At 41.8% G+C, this 21,994-nt stretch overlaps 1 protein-coding gene across 3 annotated transcripts; it reads left to right on the plus strand.

Annotated features, from left to right (window-relative positions):
* The first annotated feature begins 2,551 nt into the window (after positions 1-2,551).
* On the plus strand, positions 2,552-19,174 carry si:ch211-152f22.4 (zinc finger BED domain-containing protein 6). Of its 3 annotated transcripts, none has more exons than XM_020048816.3 (6): positions 2,552-2,698; positions 2,880-2,936; positions 3,479-3,550; positions 6,787-6,855; positions 12,268-12,336; positions 18,459-19,174. In XM_020048816.3, exons 2-6 carry the CDS (start codon positions 2,912-2,914, stop codon positions 18,572-18,574), a joined length of 351 nt encoding a protein of 116 aa, XP_019904375.1. In that variant the 5' UTR covers positions 2,552-2,698; positions 2,880-2,911; the 3' UTR covers positions 18,575-19,174. The 3 variants fall into 3 exon arrangements, with proteins under 3 accessions (XP_019904375.1, XP_019904376.2, XP_034149538.1); XM_020048817.2 differs by lacking the exon at positions 18,459-19,174 and adding an exon at positions 16,248-16,852; XM_034293647.1 differs by lacking the exons at positions 12,268-12,336; positions 18,459-19,174 and having other exon boundaries at positions 2,557-2,698; positions 6,787-9,409.
* Positions 19,175-21,994: the final 2,820 nt, after the last annotated feature.

The following is a 21,994-nucleotide window of genomic DNA, read 5'->3' on the forward strand; positions in this document are numbered from 1 at the left end:
ATCTAACATTTAGAAGTCCCATTTTGAGATGCGAGGTGATACAGTCATTTTTATTTTTATTTGTGACCGAGGTGGAGGAAGGCTTTATCTTAATGAGGTTGTTTTTGTTAGCACTACCTTGTTTAACTTTTCTCAGCCTGGAATGAGTCACAGTGGCAATAGGTAAAGCTGTACTAACTACTCTGGCTATGCTATTGACAGACTCCACTATGCTAGCAGGCTGGCTAACAGCCAGCGCCTGACCTGCACCCTATTTCATGGTGAGGCTATAGGAGTGAGACTCCTGTCAATGTTCCTAGATAAAAGAAGAGCACCACTCCAGCTGGGAAGGCAAGAAACGCCACTGGGAATCTGGCAAGTATTGGCGAGATTGCCCGGTTAACAGATATGGGTCTTGTTAATGTTTTAGGCACCATATACTGAAAATATATTAAATACTGTTCAAATACATCCTACTTTATATTATGCCATGATACATTTGATTGATGTTAAATTCTCAATAAAAAGCAATGCAGTTTTCCAAAATCACATAGCACATCTTGCTCTTTTTCTTTTTCTTGTTCAATATTGGGCTGGTTTTGGGATTTGAAAGAAACCATTTGCAGTATTAAGCCCATTCAGATTTATAGTTTCATAGAGGTTACACCATTACAGAAAGACACTGAGACAACATTGATCGCTGACCAACAGTAACCTGGCAACAGATGACGATCTTTCAGTTGCACACCATTTTGACAACCTTGCATGCTTGTTTGGTCTTCATAAATGGTGAATAAAACACAAAAAAACACAGAGAATAGAAAGGAAAAAGCTATTTCAGTATCTCATCAGGGTCGCTCTAGATAAGGCATGTCAGATTGATTATGTCTAAGCGTAGTCTGCCTGATACATTCAGGCCTATTCTGTTTTTGAATGAGTGTTGGAAGGAACGTCTTGTTATGATTGTTAAATCCGATTATAATGGGGAAGTTTATAAACACCTTGGGTCTATGTATTTTATCGGCAACTAAAAAATATTGCTATGGTGAAATGCAATGTGTATTTATTTATTTATTTAATTTTTCATTCATTTATTTCATATTATGGCACATTTAGTCCTCCATATTTATTTGATGGATAATTTTTTCCCTGAATGTATACTTTCCCATAGGCGTGATAATACGTATCTTTGCTTATTATGTTCGAATTACAGTGTATGCTGACTGAATGAGTCAAAAAATAAAGATTTGTAAGACCACATTTGTGTGCTTCAAGTAAACAATTAGTATCAAGTTACTAAAGCACTGGCAGTTTGCTTTCATTATTAAACAGATCCAACTGGAATCGAAACCAAAAATGAGTCAATCAGGTAGTCATTTGTGCTAAAGAGGTAGTCGTTTGTGCTAAAGAGGGTAATGTTTTGGTAACTACATAATAGACAATCAAAATGAGTTCCTACTCAAGTTATGTTTAATTAATTTTACATTTATTAAGGCCTGTGATATTAGCATTTTAAAAGACTTATACATATCTTTCAGAAATAAATTGGAATTTAAACAAATCACAAATGTTTTACTATATTCTTTACTTTATTCAAAGTTTTTCAATTCAGTTAATAGTGCTAAGCCTCACTTCAAACATCCCCTTACTACCTCAAGTCACTGATTTTTTTAAACTTTCATTTCCTCACCATGGCTTCCTACATATGGCCAAAATGTCTTGAGGTGTTTGTAAGTAATCTGTATGTCCTTATTGTCTGTACCATTGTTCGGCAGAAAGGGGCCCTGGGCATGATTTTTTAAATGCGTAGTTTCGTTTTCATAAATTCACATGGTTTCAGGTGAACAAGGCGTCACTCTCCACTGTGTGGGAGAGCAAAGAAGACTTTTCTTTAATTTCACTGAACATGGAAAGAGCCACACCCAGTTACGTATACTGCATGTAAAGTAGAGGAAGAAACTATATGAAATTAGATAAAACATCAAAACATCCTTATCTTAGGAATCATAAGACTATACAGTATGAGGCATTATAAGAAGTTTCATAGGACTATATTTAATTCACAAGATAGAGTTCTGTTAAGATTTTGGCAAGATTCAGAACAATAAAAAGAGCAACAAATATTCCTTAGGTCCAGCATACAAATGCTACTAACCCCTTCCATGTGGACTGTGCTGGGGTTATTGCACTGCGGAACCCCAGGGCATAAAGTACTTTAATTAAAATACTTTTAATTAATAAGCCACTGATAGAATTGACTGACATTTGTTCCTGTTTCAGTCTTGCTTATTACACAATCTAACTGCGCCACCTTGGACATGATCAAGCAGTCCTCTGAAGTCAACAAGCGTTGAGTTTCAAATTGGGACGCTTTTGTGTTCAGGGAAAATGCATTTCTGGGCGTAGAGCTGATATGGATATTAATAATATAGAAAACATTTATGAAATTCAAGAAAACATTTACATGTACAATTTATTTTAATGGAATGTTTTTTCTAAACATAAAAATTAGGTTTCACTTCTGGACAAGATTCAATCACGATTTTCAAGAATCCATGTCACGTGGTTTACACATATTTGACTCCACTCCAGCCTTTATAAGGAGCATCCTCGGCATCATCCTGTGGTATATAAGTACTCATCACCTGTATCAAGACCCATAAGGACCCATTGTCTTCCAGGTCCGAGAAGTAACAGAACTATAATAAACAAGAGTAACGTAAGTAATTAACTGAAATTCTCAGCATTTGCTAAAATTAATTTCATAACTGGATAAAGAACAGTATAATATAATATCACAACTGTTTCAGAGATTTTTTAAACAGAAATTGACATTTGTTTTATACAGTTTACAGTTTTACATGTACAAATAGAAGTTATACTTGTATTTTTTTCTACAGCAGGAGAAACCAACGATTGAAAAACTGGAAAAATGAATCGGAGGGCAAGACGTTTTGGTGAGCATTAATGCCTTAAAAGATGACTCTGCTTAATCAAGTTGCTACGAGCAGTAATTCAGATATCATCTACCTTTCAATATCTAGTTAATTGTAGTAATTAAAAAAAAACTGTAACTTTGTATGTATAGCACTTTTCTAGTACAGTTACACAAAGTGCTTTACACACAATAAAAACAGATATACATTAAAAGAATAATACAAATATATATAAAAACCTATATATATATATATATTCTTTTATTTATTTATTTTATCAAGTAAAGGAAGTAAAAAGAAAATGTAAAATCCCAATGGTCAAACATTTTTAAAAGCCATGTTATAAGATTTTTTTTTAGGTAAGATTTAAAAGAATGCACTGACATAGCATCTCTGACATTCTGTGGTAGGCTGTTCCAGAGTCTAGCGGCCCATATAGCAAAGGCCCACTTCCCTTTAGTTTTCAGTCTAGACTCTGGGACCGCCAGAAGTCCATCTGTCCAAGTCAGTGTACAGTTTACACATGTATAGATTGTACTAACTGTTTTGTCTCTCGATTGCAGAGAGAGGCTTTAACTCTGAACCTCTTGCTGTCCTTCCAGCTCCTCCTAGACGGCAAAGTCTCAGACAACGGGGTAATAATACCTGTAGTTGCAATCCATTCTCTTGGCTTCAGGGTGATAGTTGGAGGGTCCGTAGTGAAACTGGTGAACACCTATTGTGTATATCGGCATTAGTGCTACTGGCAATATACAAATGTTCTGGTCCATTATGCAAATTCCCTGTAAGATTTGCATGAAACTTTGTGGGAGGGCAAAGGGGATCTGACTTTCATTTCACTGAAAACCAAATAAGCCACACCTAGTGGATCATGTTGCTAAGGGGAGGAGAGGTAATGATAACATCTGGAATGGAGTGGATTTTTAATTGAGTGCTATCAAACACGTCAAGCTGAGATTATTTTTTATCTGTTCAATGAAGACTTCTTTTTACAAACATTTTTATTAACACATAAAACACATTCATCAACATACATATTTTACATAAAAACAACACAAACATTTAAAAGAAATATTTAAAGTATATATACTTACATTGTATATACACACAGTACATATATATAAAAATATATACGATGAGCCAAAACATTATTACCATCTGTCTAATATGCAGTTGGTCCTCCGCGTGCCGCCAAAACAGCGCCAACACGCCGAGGCATGGACAAAATCCCTGAAGGTGTCCTGTGGTTTCTTGCACCAAGACATTAAACAGAAGATCCTTCAAGTCCTGTAAGTTGCGAGGTGGAGCCGCCGTGGATTAGACTTGTTTTTCCAGTACATCCCACAGATGCTCAGTCGAATTGAGATCTGGGAAATTTGGAGGCCAGCAACACCTTGTACACTTCATCCTGTTCCCCAAACCAGTGTGGCAGGGGGCTTTGTCCTGCTGAGGCCATTGCCATGAAGGGGTGTACCTGGTCAGCAACAAAGTTTAGGTAGGTGGTACGTGTCAAATTGACGTCCACATGAATGCCCGGACCCAAGGTTTCCCAGCAGAACACTGCCCAGAGCATCACACTCGCTCCACTGGTCTTCCCAGGGAGCATCCTGGTGCCATCAGCCCAGGTAAACGGGGTACACAGCCGTTGACATGATGCAAAAAAAAATAGGACTCATCGGACCAGGTAACCTTCTTTCACTGCTCCAAGGTCCAATTCCAAAGCTTGCGTGCCCATTTTAGGCGCTTTTGACAGTGGACAGGGGTCATCACGGACTCTCTGACCGGTCTTCGGCTACACAGCCCCATATGCAGCAGGGTCCTTCTGGAACATCTTAAAAATTTTCTGCGACATGTGCCGTAGTAGACCTACTGTCGGTCTGGACCGGACGGGATAGCCTTCTTTGCCCCCGCGCATCGATGTGCCGGTTTGTTGTTTGTCCCTCCTCTGAACACTTCCAGTAGGTACTCACCACTGCTGACCGGGAGCACCCCACAAGCCTTGCCATTTCAGAGATGCTAAGTCCCAGTTACCTGGACATAACAATTTGGCCCTCGTCAAAATCGCTCAGGTCTTTACTCGTGCCCATTTCTCCTGCATCCAACACTTTGATTACGAGAACTGATTGTTCTCTTACCATCTAATCTACCCAGACCTTGACATGTGCCCTTGTTGGGAGATGATCAATGTTATTTGCTTCACCTCTGAGTGGTCATAATGTTTTGACTCATCAGTGTACTGTATATCAGAAGTATATATGATAGAGAATGGAAGTGCATTTACCCGTTGTAAGGACTCATAGTCCGTACCAAGAGTGAGTTGCCGCCGCAGGAGCTTGCAAAGAGCTCAGTGGATGGCCAGGAACTCTTTCTTTAAGGATACATACCTGGTCTCTGTGGGTTTGAGCTTCAGGCTAAAGAACCTGATGGGGTGCTCTGTCCCTTCCCACTCAACAAACATTTGCTTTTCAACATGCTTTGCGATGTGTGAGACAGAGCATGTGAGCGGAGTTGAGCGGGAGCGAGCGGGGAGCGGGAGCGGGCGGATTTTGGACAGAGCGCAGAGCGGCATTTTTAAAGGGACGGAGCGAGCGCCCTATTTCCCGCTCCAATTTCCCTTCTCTCAGACGCGAGTCTAAGCATGCTCAGTCGGGCCTGACCCAGAATCCATCTGTGTCTTGCAAAGTCATCAGCACACAGTATAACAGACAGTAGACGTAAAAGATTCATTTTGGAATCTGAAAAGACACATCTCTCGAAAACACGAAAGTGTGCTACGTGAACACGCTGGGAAGACAGCAAAAGGTTAGCAAATTGAATACTTAACTTGTAACAAAGTTTAAATTAAATATAGTGTAATATTCAAACAAATTCATTTTGTCATTCAAGTAGGCCTAATGGTTCGTTTTATTTAATTTGTGTCGTCCGTGAATTTGTATTTAATAGAGCGAGAGGAGGAGCAGCAGAAACAAAAGAAAACGGTTGAGGAATTCAGAAGTTTCTTCACTGTACGCAAAGACCCAACAATAACAAAGGAGAGAAAAAGAGAGCTGGATGTAGCATTTTTAAAAAAAGTTGTGGTCTGAGCTAAAAGTGAAATCTACATGTAGATTTTTTTCCTTTTTTGGTGCGAGTGGGGGGCGATTTGAGTGGAGCGCGAAGCAAATGCTTTGAGCGCTGAGCGATAATGAGCGGAGTGGCCTGATGTGGCTTTGAGCGTGGGAGCGGAGGGGTGAACAGTTCCGTGAGCGATGAGCTGAGATTCTCACCTCTCCACTCCGCTCATGTGCTCTGGTGTGAGACGAACGTTGGTGGACTACATCAGACTACATGTTGGTTGGGGTTCAGGTCGTGCCCCAAGGTGACGTCTTCCAGGTTGGTGGTGGCGTGGCGCTCTTGGCATCACCCTGGCTTCCAGACCGGGTAGTTCACTGGCTCCGGGCGCTCCACAACACTGTAGGGCCCCTGCCGACAGGCCACAAAGCTGCACGCCGATGTGGGCAACATCTCCAACACCTTGTCTCCTGACTGGAACTCCCGGCCAGTTATATGGGGCGTCTTCTGGCGTTTCGTTGCTGGTGTGCTCTGCCCCACGGTTTTCGTCTGTCGACAGCTTGTGCCAGGGTTAGAGGGTTGTAGTTAGTATGCATGCTGCAATGAAGTAATTGATGAGAGAAGAGCAAGGCAGGAACAAAGCTCTTGTCCCCACCCCACACTCGATGCCAGAGGCTATTTACCTGCGCCCTCTTTCAGAGGAAGAAGGCTAGTTAGTAATGGGGTACTATAAGAAATTGTTTTAGATTAGGTTAGAGATATTTCTGTATATCCTGTTTTACTTGTTTTTTTTATTAAATATATTGTTCCTCAATTGCAGGGAGGGGAAATACTGGTGGGATTCTTTTCCGGAACAGGCAAAGAACAGGACAAGGCGCTGTTTATCAAGGTATACACCGAAGCATCAGACAAACTAATAACCAGCCTTTGTTCTTAATGAATGATGCAATATAAAAATGTGAGAACTATGCAAAATTATGTAATTTCTTTTCAAATGGCACGGTTTTGCCGGGTTTCAAAATACACAAGTCAATACCTTTTTGGATTAGTTTGGATTCAGTTACATATTGTGATAGACTGTATATATAGAAATGTAATTAATGTTTTGACTCATGTAATTTTTGACACAGAAAGAAATCAAGAAATATTCACACGCGAAAGGCAACTGTCAAACCTGATTGTGACCAGTTTGCAACCACTATCCATTTTAAAAGATACTGGTTTTAAGGCTTTTTTGGATAACATAAAGCCTAACATCCTTCCAAAGGAGACATACTTTATTCGAAAAGAACTTCTCCGAATGTATACAGTCACAATGCAGAAGGTGAAGAAAGTCCTTGCCTTGGCCGATGACATTGTTTTAACATCTGAACTGTGGGATTCAAGGCCAGAAGAGTCCTACATGACGGTGACTTCTCATTTCATCGACCAACAATGGAACCTGAACTCCTATGTTTTAGAGACTACTAAGGTTCTGGGCGGACCTGAACAAAAAGCAGACATGGTAAAACAGCTGGTAAGAATTGCAAACACCTGGGAGATTAAACGTAAGATCCACACTGTGGTGACAAACATGGATGGAGTCAGGATGGAAATTTCTAAAAATGGGTGGACACACATACCTTGTCTTGCCCATACACTAGACGTGGTCTTCAAAGACGTGTTGAAAAATGATTCTATGCTAAACGAAGTGCTAAGGAAGTGTCAGAAACTTGTGAGGTTTTTCCACATCGACACCGAAGCTCAGAAAGAACTGAAACTTGCTCAGAACGAACGAAGTCTGCCTCATCTTAGCCTGATCCAGTCGGTTGGTGATGGATGGCTTTCCTGCTTCGAAATGCTAAAAATACTTGGTGAGCAGTACAAAGCTATTAACAAGGTGCTTAGCGATAGGCAAGATTTTGCATTATGTCTTTCTCCACCTGACATATTGAAAATCAACAATGCTGTAGCAGCTCTTCTGCTTTTCAAAGAATTAACCAGGAAGATGTCAGACATCCCTAATGGTCAGCGGTACAGCTTAATCTCTACCGTCATTCCTCTTGTCACAGAACTTAGGGACAAAATCGAAACAGCACAAATTACAAATGAGGTAACCAAACAACTGGGCAAACAAATCCAACAACATTTTCGTTACTTGAAGCAGAGACGTCGCCTGATCCTTCCTACAGCCCTGGACCCGAGGTTCAAAAACATCATAATGAGTGATGTGGGAATAGCTAGACCTTTCTTAAAAAAACTAAATGAAGATCTTCAAGTGGTTGGAACTCCACTAAAAACCTCAGATTTAGGTCAAATTCTGCACCGGTACACTAAAGGCGGACAAATTCCAGAGAGGGAAAACCCTCTTGAATGGTGGAGTAGAGATGGATCTGTGGACTTCGTGGATCTGACCCGCGTAGCCCGAAGAAACCTTGGTGTGGTTTCTACAGCCATCCCGCCAAAGAGAGCTTTCCAAGAGGCAGAAAACATGATACACAACAGAAGAATATGCCTGGAGCCTGAGAATATCAACATGATACTGTTTCTGAACAGCAACTCTCCTAATATTTAAAACGGATCAGCAACATTCACTGTATAAGACCGATAGATGATAGATTAAAAAATATATGAATACATTCCAAGGACTGTGACAGTCCCCTGGTGGACAGAGAACATTTCTGGTATTAGAATTTGTAGTTTAAGTTATTTAAAACAATACAGAAAAAATATATGACAGGGTATGAAGGAAACCTAAAAGAACCTCATATTATTTCGAGAACGGGCATGGAGTCGCGGAAGGTAGGCGGCTATGACAGCCAATCCTGTAGTCTGTCTGCCAGGGGCCTAGTGGTTTAAGCATCTGATCATTACACTGAAGGGCGCCAGACTGAATCTGTGATCTGGCAAGATTGTTCTGTTCCAGAGCAAAGCAGTTAACCTCTAGTTGCTACTAGATCCTTCATGAAAATCCTTAATGTGACTGGTCAAACCTGACCGGTCACACCTGCCTGGTCACACCTAATTGGTCAAACCTGGCTGGTCACATCTGACTGGTCACACCTAATTGGTCAAACCTGACTGTCCACACTAATCAGACAAAGAACGAAAGTGCAGATTATCAACTGCCAAAAACCAAACAAAAAATATAAAATATTTATTTTGGGTTTACATTGAGCTTCCTCAAATAGAAACTGGATTGTTACTGCTGAGTTCACTCTTTACTCTAATCTGCACACTTATTGGTTCATAATCAGGGAGATCCTCTCTGATGTTTTTTAGACTCAGTTTGACAGATTACTTATTTGCTATGGTCATATTTAGGCATTAAAACAATATATTGATGTGTTGTCACCAAATGTGTTGTCAGTACCATCCTTTATGGTTGCATTGATGGTGTTTTTTCAGTATAAATTGTGCCTTTGAACCACTCATCTTGTTGGGCGTAGGGGGTGGCAGAGGATATTTTCTTTTTCTATTCTGTCCCATGCTACAGCAGAGCATGTGTACTGGACCATCCTAGCCCATGTGTTTTATTTTCTTGAACGTTTTTCTTTCATTGTGTTAGAAAACAAATTCTGTAAAGAAATTATTGATTTATCTATTTGTATATTAAAATTTAAATAACAACAGTAGCTAAGTATATCTCGAGTAATAGTAATTGTGTTATTGCCATATTGTACCTTGTCATGGATTCAAATTAAATAAATTAATCAATCATTCTTTTATTATGAGCTCAGGGGGAGAAATGGGTTCCCTCCCTTCTGATAGCAGATTGACATGTTTACTCATCTAACATAGCAAGGTTAGCAGATAACAAAATCTCTTCCAGCTAGAAGGATGATTAGTTTTGAGAAAGGCTAATGAAAATGTAATCTAAATATGATATATACATAATCTGTTATTGACTGTATCTGTTTCTCGTCTTACACATATACAGTTACGTCTGGAAATAATTGGACATATTGTTATTTTGTCAGTTTACCAAAATATATTGAAGTTACAGTTAAATAATGATAATTAAAGTGCAGACTCCCAGCTTTAATTTGAGGGTATTCACATCCAAATTGGGGGAAGTGTTTAGGAATTACAGCTCTTTAAATTGTAGCACCCTCTTTTTCAAGGGACCAAAAGTAATTGGACAGTTGACTCAAAAGCTGTTTCATGGACAAGTGTGGGCTATTCTTTCGTAATTTCTTCAAAAATTAAGCAGGTAAAAGGTCTGGAGTTGATTCCAGGTGTGGAATTTGCATTTGGAAGCTTTTGCTATGAAACCATAACATGTGGTCAAAGAAGCTCTCAATGCAAGTGAAACAGACCATCCTTAGACTGCACAAAAAAAAGAAATTAATCAAAGAGATAGCAGGAACATTAGGAGGTGATGATGGCCAAATCATCAGTTTGGTACATTCTAAGAATAAAAGAATGCACTGGTGGGCTCTGCAACACAAAAAGGCCTGGACTTCAACGGAAGACAACAGTGGTAGATTATCGTAAGATCCCATCCATGGTAAAGAAAAACCCCTTCACAACATCCAGCCAAGTGTAGAACACTCTCCATGAGGTAGGCATATCATTACCCAAGTGTACCATGAAGAGAATACTTCACAAGAGCAAATACAGAGGGTTCACCACAAGGTGCAAACCATTCATAAACCTCAAGAATAGAAAGGCCAGATTAGACTTAGACTAGCCAAAGAAACCTCCATCCCATCCCCATCACCTCCATCATCACCTCCTCCACCCCATCATCATCTCCTCCATCATCACCTCCATCCCCATCATCACCTCCTCCATCCCCATCTGGTTTGGGTCTGTGTCTGCCTGCTGCAGGGGTAACCTGTATGCAGAAAGGGTCATTGGCTGCCACATGCCATTCATTAACATCCTACAGGGCTCCAGGGAAAGAAACATTTAGGAAATATTGTCATGGACTCCACCCACAGACAAGGGCAAGCGTGCAGGTCAAATATCTCCAAAAAGTGACTACATTGTTGCAGTTTCGTCCCCTTTGATGTGGTCCTGAGAAACTGACCAAGTGCCTACTGAGATTAATGAGACCATGGTCATGTTGAGTAGTGGTTCGAAAAGTGGTTACTTGAGTGAAACTTATATTCATATGGACCACAGTCACCAGATGAATACACCTCCGAGCTGTTATCTAAATATCTGCACTATTCAATAATCAAGCCTCTGCTCGACTCCCTGCATCTAAGTCCTATTGTAAACTACTGTGTGTACATTTTATGTCTTGGACCCCTATACAGTCATGGCCAAATGCATCGGCACCCTTGTACTTCATTAAAATACTTCAGAATTGTCTCAGAAGAATCTGCATTCAAATTGACCAAAGTATCGTCACAGTTCTTCATAGTTCCGTTGGATACCAAAATATTTTTGAATTTCCACAAAAGAAATGGCATATTATTTGACTAGGGTGCAAGGGTGCCAAAACCTTTACCCACATCTGTTGTCTACTACCTTTACACAAAGCAAAATTCAGAATACGTGTGCAAGTCTGATGAATACCTTATCCTCCTAAGACCTTAGCTTTGATAATGTATGCATTTTTTATTTCTCTCAGCTATTTGGAATTAGTAGGACCTGATAAGTTTACTATCTAAGCATGGGGCAGGCAACTGGGTCTCAGGAGGTCTCAGGAGGTTAAAATGACCACTACATGCCCTGACCACTAGAGGGCAGAAGGCTCTTGTTGAATGTGGATGCACACTGCGTAAGGCAAGCCATTTTAACAAGCATTAATACATTTTTTCACATCAACAAATCCATTTTTGATAAAGCATTACAACAAATCAATTACAACACATCAACAAATCAATTTTTTATATAAAAAGCCAAAAATAAATTAATATCTGTTTAAACAGTTATACTGTGGATATATTGCATGATCCTTACGTACATTTTATTCACTAACCAAATACCTTAGCTTATTAGCTCATTAAAGGTTTACAATCATTAGACCCATGGCCTAGTAGTTACAGTCGCCTTCTTCATCTGCTGGTCACTGAACGTCAGCACCAACAGCGACAGAGACATCTTTTCTTTAGTTTTTTTAAATGGGACTTTGATTGAGAATACATTCTCATTAATGACCTGAGATAAATTAGGGTTATCTGCCTTTCACAGGGACCGAACGACAGATTGAATTTGATGCCTATGGGATTCAGTCTGTTAAACTTTAGGTTTCTGGTCAGGTGCTCTAAAAAGTGGGATTCCCCTAGGAGCTCCTTGGAATATTTCACTTTGAGTAGGATTCCATTTACAAGAACACAAATGTTTTAGATTTTCTTTATGGCCCCAGTCCAGATAACCTTCCGGGAGCTAACCCAACATTTGGATAAGGATCTGCGAGGAGGGAGCTCTCCTTCAGGTCAGTTGCTCCATGCTTCCCAGCTCACATTCCATGCTGTTACTTCTCTGACCTGACTATATTTCTGTTGTTATTCAACAGATATTTTGTGAGAAACGTGCATCCCAATTGGCACCCTATTTCCCATATATTGCCCTATTGTTACCAGTGCCCTGTGTAGATGTAGGGCACTTCATTCAAAATAAATTTACCAGACACTTATTCAGAGCAATTTACAGTATTGACATTTTCATACTTTATGTCCTGTTAGCCTCCTGTGGGAATTGAACCGCCAACCCTGTCAGTAAGCACCATGCTCCACCAACTGAACTAAAGGAGAACAGGGCAGTGTCGGAGACATTGTAATGTCTGGGGCATGCTGTCTATACACTATAAATGGTGACCAAGTTGCTACACACCCTCTGTCACAGAGGACCTAACTGAGCAAGACAGGCACATCCATCAAAATATCAACAAAGGGGTTTGGGGTCGTGACACCAAGGGGATTGAAGCCATTCAGTCATCACCTGTAATCCACAGAGTCATGTAGAATATAGCTGGGACTTTGCTGGTAACTGCTTTGCTGAGGGCTATTAGTGAGTTGTGTGGTAGTTCCACCTGGAAGTCTAATGATGAATGCTCTAACAGTAAATCACTCTGAATAGGAGTGTCTGCTAAATTACTAAAATGCATATGTAAATGGATCCAGATGGAAAATAAGCAACACGTTATATAACAAACTATATCTAGGCCAAAATGTAATAAGTAGAGATCTAACATTTTCCATCACAAGGATATAGGTCATTGAGTAACTGATTACATCTAATCTGATTACAAAAAAAATAAATTAGCCTGGAAATTAACAGTGAAAAATTGTGCATATCAGATTTGAGATACTTTTTAGAAATCGGATGATTACTTCTTCAATATGTTGTGACATCTTATTGTTTTCTCAATGGCATTTAATTTATCATTGTGAAAAGGGCTCACGACGTTGAAGAGTTTCCACATGAATGAGTCCAACCATAAGTCTGAGCACATTATGTCCACACACCATATGTTTTGATGGATCCTTTTCATTTTTGTAAGTAAAACAAAAAAGAACTGATACAAAACACATTACATGCCTGATTTTGGATTATCCAAATGTGACTACTGATCATGACTTTTAGGACAGGTAACTAGCAACGGTAACGGATTACATTTAGATATTAACCTACCAAACTCGGCACATCGGACACGCCAATGGCCTCAAGTAGTCAGGGAATCCAGGACGGAGCCCAGCAGGCTGAGTAACCTTTTTGGACACGAGAAGGCTGCCAGCTGAGAGGGACGACAATCCGGAGCGTTCGGTCCCCGCCTCACGTTACCGCCACATTCACAGGACCATGACATCACCCAGATACCCTGGATGCTATTTTTCCAGCCTGGTATGTGTTATTCCTGTCACTAGAAGCACGGTCTCTGTTTGCCCACGGCTTCTGGTGAATCCCAAATGGCACCCCGATGCCTAAGTAGGGCACTATTTTAGAGAGGATCTTTATGGGAAAAAGTGTGACAATTTGGCGTATACAAACTGGTGGCATCTGCGAGTGGTTGGTTTCCCTTGTTAACCCAGCTAACAACGGTTCCCAGGACTGTGGAGGACGTTCCCCGCAGATAATGGAGTTTTCGCGGAGGGCGGTGTCGAGCTAGCGCGAGTGCGGCATTGCTCGGCCCCACTGAAGGTAGAACTGTGTTGCCTGTGTAAGCCCACGAGGCGTCTATGAAGATGTTAGAAAAGGTCAACTTTAAAACCCACAACTGACATTTATTACAAAATGAACATGGCATGTAACACAATCGTTCTAGAATACAACATTTAATTGTTTTGGGTGTTTCATGGGAACCTTGCAAGATCACTGAAATACCAGTCAGTGGTTTGGACACACTCATTCAAGGGCATGTCACGGGTAAGCAGGACACGAGATACCGAGTTGTGAAAGGGAATCATTCCTTTTATTAGGTCGAAGTAACACAAATTAAACCAGCAGCACAACCGAGAACTGAGGCATAACACCAAATGCCAAAAAGACAACTTAAATAGGGTCCCCAATCTGAGGCAAGGCTGGGCAGCTGCCTCTGATTGGGGAAAGTCAAAAGTGGAGCGAAGAGATACCTAGAGGCACCTCTGCAGTCAGGCCCTGACTGTGGCCCCGAGGCGCTTAGAGATGCCTAGAGGCACCCCAGTCAGAACCTAACACATCAAGGCAGCTGCTTTGAAGAATCGGAAATGTAAATGTATTTCAATTTCTTGGTTATTATGTGTGTTATTTCATAGTTTTCACTATTATTATAAAAAAATATATATAATAATACCCTTGAATGAGTAGGTAGGTCCATGCTTTTGACTGGTGCCATACTGTATGTGCCCAATGTCTTGTGGGCAAGGACCATTTCCCACCAACGTCCCATGGTGATATGTTAACGGAATACTCTCCTAACTGACATAATAACAGGACATATTCCAATGCATGCACAACAAAAATATCTTAGACTTTGAGATCATGGTCTGGGTAGGTTCCATTTGACAGTAAGGCAATTTATTTTTACTTAAATGCCAAGGGATGCTAAATTGCCAAATTCTGTGAGCACAGAAAGACCCACTAACTAACCGCAAAAATGGAACGTCAGAGCTATATTATAAATACGGAACGTCAGAGCTACATATATATTATATATATGAATGTGTCCAATGGCAGGTTATGTAAGTAACGTGAGGAGACATTCAACTGCTATAAAATCCGCTCAGTTCTTTTTTGCTTTGTGGTTCATAAATTGTTCCTTTCTGCTATAGGGAGCATTGTGAAAACAATTTTGAATGTCTTTGGCACTTTTGAAACCACAGGGAGGGCTGACGGGCGAAAATATTACCGTTGCCATGGCAATGACATTTAGATGGATGAAATGAGCCGTACAGTAATAATAATGATGTCCCAATGACAGTGTGGAACTTAATATACAAAGTCAACATGTTCATCACTCAAACAGACTATTTCACCTGACAGGGTTGTTTTCTCCTTGTTTACTTTTTCTCCAATTGTTTTTATGTTGAACTTTAGGGCAGGTAATCCTTGCACTGCTCACACAGAAACAGCGATCAGGAATTCCACAGATTTTTCCTCTAAGCCTTTAGATGGTCTTCTGCCCTACTTCTTGTAGTGGTGCATGCCTCCTATCAATGAATCAATTGTTTTCTAGGCTGGAATGCTATCAAGTTTGGAAAGCCACACCACTGTCCGCAAGAACACCCTAATTCCCTTGGATTGAGTGCACTCGCTTTGAACAAGGTCCTTGGGCCGTCCCATCTAGCTCAGTTGGTAGGTCATGTTGCTTGCAATACCAAGGTTGTGGGTTTGATTCCCACAGGGGGGACTGGTAAAATATGTGTCCATGTGTTTCCACTAGATACTGAAACTTAAATGCAGTCAGACCCTGTGCCCAAGTCACATAGTAATTTTAAATATCACAAGTGTTTGTCAGTAAAGCTTGGATTACTTTTACAAGAAAGTAAATTATAATAGCTGAGTAGCAGGCATTGGGGGCCGGTTTTGTGGACTCTGAGTCTAGTCCTGAACAAAAAAGTTTCTCCGGCGAGCTTGATTTTTAAGTCCAGGACCAGGCTTAATCTGTATCTGCCAAACCGGCCCAGACTGTCTGCCTTTAAGTTTACTCCCTGGATTCTTAAGATTCCAAAGGAAGATGATTGGCGTATAGCTCATACCTGCATAGCTGTGTTTTAATGAATTGCAACAATTCGACAGTGGAATCTGTGTCCACAATTTCAGCACGCCGTGATTTTGCCGATAGGATTACCGTGTACAGCACACTTCCCCTTCCACAGAAATGGACATTAATGACGGTCATACCGAACGTTCCATCGTCTCCCACAGCAACAGTGCAGAGCCACATGACAGCTGGCAAAGTCTTACACCGAAAGAAGAAGAAAGACAGTAAAGTGGGTCAGTGCCGACAGTATGCTGGTACCAGAGCCATGATGATTTGAAGACTGTGTTCGGGACAAAAGGTTAAGAAGCAGCAGGACACTCAGGGCCTATGATGTGTACTGTAAGACTCATTGCAGTTTTTAGTCAACGAAAAATACACAAATGTAATTCATACATAGATATATACGCAGCATTGTATATGTTTTAGGAAATTTGTTTTGGTTCTTACAAACATAGGCCATGTCCAAAACTGGATAGAGAACTTTTAAGGTATAATGGATCTTCATATTGTCACATGGATTGGTTGTGACATCCCAATGTTGCCCCTCAAGCCACAATGATTCCCTCTTCCTGGGGTTTCCAGTTAAAGACAGTGATTGCCTTTGACCACAGAACATTGTCTGTCATTAATTTCTAGATTTTGAATTTCCACGGTTTGTTTTAACCACCCAGCCGCTGGTCTCCTTTTAACTGCTCATTGTGGTGTCTTGTCATTCATGGAAGCGGTTCCTCAGAGCCAGTTTAAACTGCTATAGCTTTATCTAGATGAACGTCAGTTGTAGCCAGATTTCTGAGATGAAAAAAAGAAAAATGGTGCAAATACAGTAGGTGAACATCTTAATTGTGGGGCGCTACCTTCCCAAGGTTATGTGGAACATTTTCCAGACAGATTTCCCCTGCGGCTACTAAGGTCTAAAGACGTTTTCTCGCTCTGTGTGTTGGAGTGGAATGAGCGATGACGTACTGTATGTTGTCCAGTCCTCCTCCATGCATATATAGAATCAGAAAAAAAATATGTTGTCTGGGAGCAACTAAAAACATCTCTCAGAGTGCCATGTCAATGACCAGGAAGTTACTATGTCTTCCAGGTTAGGGGTCAGGCCAAAGTACTGTAGACACATCTGTTTCCCCTTACGTCGCAGCGAAAGTAGCTCCTGGCTGGTGTGAATCGAAAATTATCTTTAAATTTCACGCAGCGAACTACCTTTAACCAGAGGGTGTTCTTTCTGTCCTGTCTCCTCCCAACCCGTGATCAATATTTCCTGTGTTACGGAAGAGGCTGGTTACCTGGGACCAGTCCACCAGGGTGCCAAACTCCGCCCCCTGTAGGCCGAGGGCAGGTTGCCCATGTCAAGACGCCCAGAAACAATTTGCACAGCGCTGGGTTCACCCACAGGTCTCCTGGCTTCCTCACAAGCTATAAGGGCACTGTGGTGATTGAGCAGAGCTGTAGTCCATAAACAACATTCTCACATTGGTGACCTGTGACCTTTGGCGTGCTCCCCTCCTGCCAAATAGTACACATTCCCCCAGAAGGGTTCGGGGTTAAAGGCTACTTTGTGGCCTTTAAGTAGACTTTGAGAGTCTGAGAGAAGAAAAATATACGCTAACTAGCAGAGTCGTCCCACTCAGACCCTGTCTGCTATGAGCTGGCTGGACTAATGTTCTCATCTGCATCAACACTTTGGCATTAAAGGCTGTTTGAGGTTCTCTCAGTCTCCAGTCTATAGTTGCAGCCCAAATGACACCTATTCCCTACATAGTTCTCTAGGTTTGACATGGGTTATGACGATATGTTCATGGTGTGTGTTCCTTCCTCCCCCTTACTGTTTGGACCGTTTTTGTTTTTTACAGTTCTTAAAAAAAAATTTTTACCCTTTTAACTGATGCTAGCCCTGCATACACACAATACTTAAATGTGTTTTCCACCCTTAACTTGTCCGTTCACGCTAATGCCCAAGGTCAAAGTGAACGTGGTGACTACCTTGGTGACTATATGAACGGGAACACGATCATGCTTGTTAAAACCTGGCATGAACCTGGGCATCTGTCTCATACAAAGAAGCTGCACATTCCAGAACCCAGAATCTAAAGTCACTCAGCAGTTACGGCGAACTAGTAAAAACCTGATGTAGAATGACCTAGCTGGATGTGTCTGAAAGCAGGTGTATAAGTGACTTTAATAATATTTGAACACGGTAGGGGGACCTCTTATTTTAACACGGACATTTTAACAGACTTTAACTGGATAAACAGATTCATGACATGCAGCACACACAACACAGTCTGTTCTCCCTTAATCTGTTGACACGATGTTACAACATTCACAAAGTATTTATGTACCCTCCCTCCTTTCCCCCTCTGGTTCTCCCTCAGTTCTACAAAATTCAAATGAGTCGTTCAGACTTCACGCCCACAGTGAGTCTTACAGGAAATGCTCTGATCTGCAGTTTTTCCATCATCGGGAGGGCGAAGATGTTATTCATGTGTAGGAGCACCTGGAAGTGTGTCAGACAGGCTTGTCCCGTTGCCTCTGTCACCTTTCTACTGGAATAACTGCCTCTACGCTGGTCCGCAATGGATATCTCTGACACGGTTCATATCTCAGAACTGTCTCAGTGCTAAACATACTGGATATCTCTGACACTTCTCATCTCTCAGAACTGTCCCAGTGCTAAACATACTGGATATCTCTGACACTTCTCATCTCTCAGAACTGTCCCAGTGCTAAACATACTGGATATCTCTGACACTGATCATCTCTCAGAACTGTCTCAGTGCTAAAAGTACTGGATATCTCTGACACTGATCATCTCTCAGAACTGTCTCAGTGCTAAACATACTGGATATCTCTGACACTGATCATCTCTCAGAACTGTCCCAGTGCTAAACATACTGGATATCTCTGACACTTCTCATCTCTCAGAACTGTCCCAGTGCTAAACATACTGGATATCTCTGACACTGATCATCTCTCAGAACTGCCTCAGTGCTAAACGTACTGGATATCTCTGACACTGCTCATCTCTCAGAACTGCCTCAGTGCTAAACGTACTGGATATCTCTGATACCACTCATATATTTTTGCTTAATTCCCTATCACTAGTCAGTATAATTATTGATTAAAGAAAATCTGAAAAAAAGTGGCAAAACTTCTCTTCTGGTTTTTTTTTACAGTTTTTCCAGAATTTGATCAGATTTACTGTAACAGTAGAGGGTATATTTATATAGTATAGAAATAACATCAGATATGTCCAGGTGCTGGGTCTGTTCTACACTCTTATCTTCACAGAATGGGGATGCTTATCTGCTCTGGTAATTAAAAACACTAGTGAAATCCTTTAATGCTAGTTCATCCCCTGGAATGGCAGAAATGCAATTATGCTTACTTCTATAAAGGTCATGTAAAAAAGCTTAGTTATTGACATTCCTAAAATTTCTCTTAGTGATTATATGCAATTTGGCTACTTAAAATTCTGGCATTGCTATTACATGCAATCGGGCAATGATTGCTAATATCCAGTTAAAACGCATCTCACTGAGCTCTTAGTAACACAACCAGATTCATGTGATTTCAAGTCTAGGTTTAAATCTCCAAGTATATTGTAACGTAATTGTAATATTAAGAATGTTTCGCTAATTTAATACTTAAGGCTAGCAATCCAAAATGTTTGTGATTGGAGATAGACTTCAAGGGGGAGACTTAAAGGTGATTTCTTTGTAAAAATGGCTGTGCCGCCCCCTTCACTCAAACAATCTGCTCTAATTGCATACCATAACAAGGCATATTTTCTATTGGTGTACTGTATAGCCAATACATGATACAACATATGTCAGTTTGTTAACTAACATATGAAAGCAGACAGGATAGAGTAGGCTTTCTGGCTGTCATTAATGACTGTCTACCTGAAAGGACAGAGCGTTGAACTGGCCTGATGACAAGTTAACATAATTTCTAGCTGACTCATGATGGGTCTTTTGTATTCTTCTCCCCTGAATGCCTTAGACAGAATGATGTCTTGCCATGTCTCTCTTCTCCCATGGAATGACTCCCTCTGCCCATCCAGACAAGGAACGACTTTGGTCTGGTCCCAAATGACGCCCTGTTCTTCGCGTAGGGTAGAGGTTCCCTCCTTTGGGACTCTCGTACATTCAACAGTTCAGCATCACACCTGATTCATCTAGTAAAAGGCTGGAAGGTTAGTTACGAAGGGAGTCAGGCTATCAGCTCTGGGATGGACGGAAGGGGGTGGACGGAAGTCTGGGGGTGGACGGACGGCTCGGGGTGGACGGACGGCTGGGTGTGGATGGAAGTCTGGGGGAGGACGGACGGCTGGGGGTGGACGGACGGCTGGGGGTGGACGGACGGCTGGGGGTGGACGGACGGCTGGGGGTGGACGGACGGCTGGGGGTGGATGGAAGTCTGGGGGAGGACGGACGGCTGGGGGCACCCGAGGAGAGAATCAATGACGAAAGAATGGAAGAAGCCATTAAGAACACAGTGTGTGATTCGTCAGGGTTCATAGCACTTCCTCGTTTCTGCCCAGTACTCTGTCTTGCAGGAGAACCCACAGGGCAACCAGTGTGTCTATATACTGTCTGAACGTACTGCCGACTGCATTGACTCAACAGAAACACTCATTCGAACACAATTTTGTGTATGCAGAGACGGAAAGCCTGGAGGTGGTCTCCCACAGAGGAGTGACGGTTTCAAACCGCGCTTTTCTCTCTGGGCGATAATGGTGTACTATCGTTGTCGTAACAAGTGGGGTAAAATTGCCCCCCCCCCCCGACAAAATGCTGCAGAATAGAAAGAGGCTGTGGCCAGTATGAGTTGTGGTCCACCACAAAGATCAAGGTTAGGTCCCAAAGAGCTCCCTGTTCTCTGTCTTACACGTTTTCACCACCACTTTCCACTAAAAGTAATGCATTAAAGAGGAACAGATGCCCCCCCCTCCCAATTTGGGACTCAGAACTATAATAAGAGAGTTATGACCTAGTTTATGTGGAAAAGGAAATTCCACTCTGCGCAGGAAGTTTAGGAATCACCATGGAAATGAAGGCAAAACACAGTTCTCTCTACTAAGCTGGTTTTCCAATAATGCCTCCCTGACAGAGTTTTGAGGGGAAATTCATTCAACAGCCAGCAGCCTCATTCAACAGCCAGCAGAGTCAAATGATCTGCTTTGCTCTGTGGGCGTCTTCCATGTGTATAGACCAGGATGACTGATACTGACCACAGAGTCTGACACGCATGAACGCGCTGAGCTTACTGAAGTAACACGTTCCTGTGGCAATGAATACAAACACCCAACGCAGACCCTCGTCGGGCCTCGATGCAATAGTCCTCGACGCACTGGACCGCCCAAAGGCATTGACCTCCATTAACCCTCCAGTCTGACGCCGCGCTCACGTTGAGACGGACGTGTTTGGCACCTGGCGGGACCATAGTGGCACACCTCGGTGGTTGGGGCGCCGGACGGGAACGCCGAAAGGTTGCCGTTTGGGACAGCCAACTGAAATGCTGTTGAGCAAGGCGTTTAACCCTGAGCGATCCTCTAAACAGGATTAGAACGGATTAGAACGCCTGCTGAGAACGTCTGCTGTCACGCGGTGAACCTCCAGACGTTGCCCAACACCCTCAGCACCACTGAGATGGCTTACATTTTTCATTTAAACTGTCAGGCCTGAGTGAATTAGTCAAAGGCCTAATGATCAAGGAACCAATTGAATCAGGTGTGGCTTAATGATCACAGGACCAATTGAATCAGGTGGGGCTTAATGATCACAGGACCAATCGAATCAGGTGGGGCTTAATGATCACAGGACCAATCGAATCAGGTGGGGCTTAATGATCACAGGACCAATCGAATCAGATGGGGCTTAATGATCACAGGACCAATCGAATCAGA

This window comes from Esox lucius, chromosome 8 (assembly GCF_011004845.1).
Source record: "Esox lucius isolate fEsoLuc1 chromosome 8, fEsoLuc1.pri, whole genome shotgun sequence".
NCBI classification, from domain to species: Eukaryota; Metazoa; Chordata; class Actinopteri; order Esociformes; family Esocidae; genus Esox; species Esox lucius.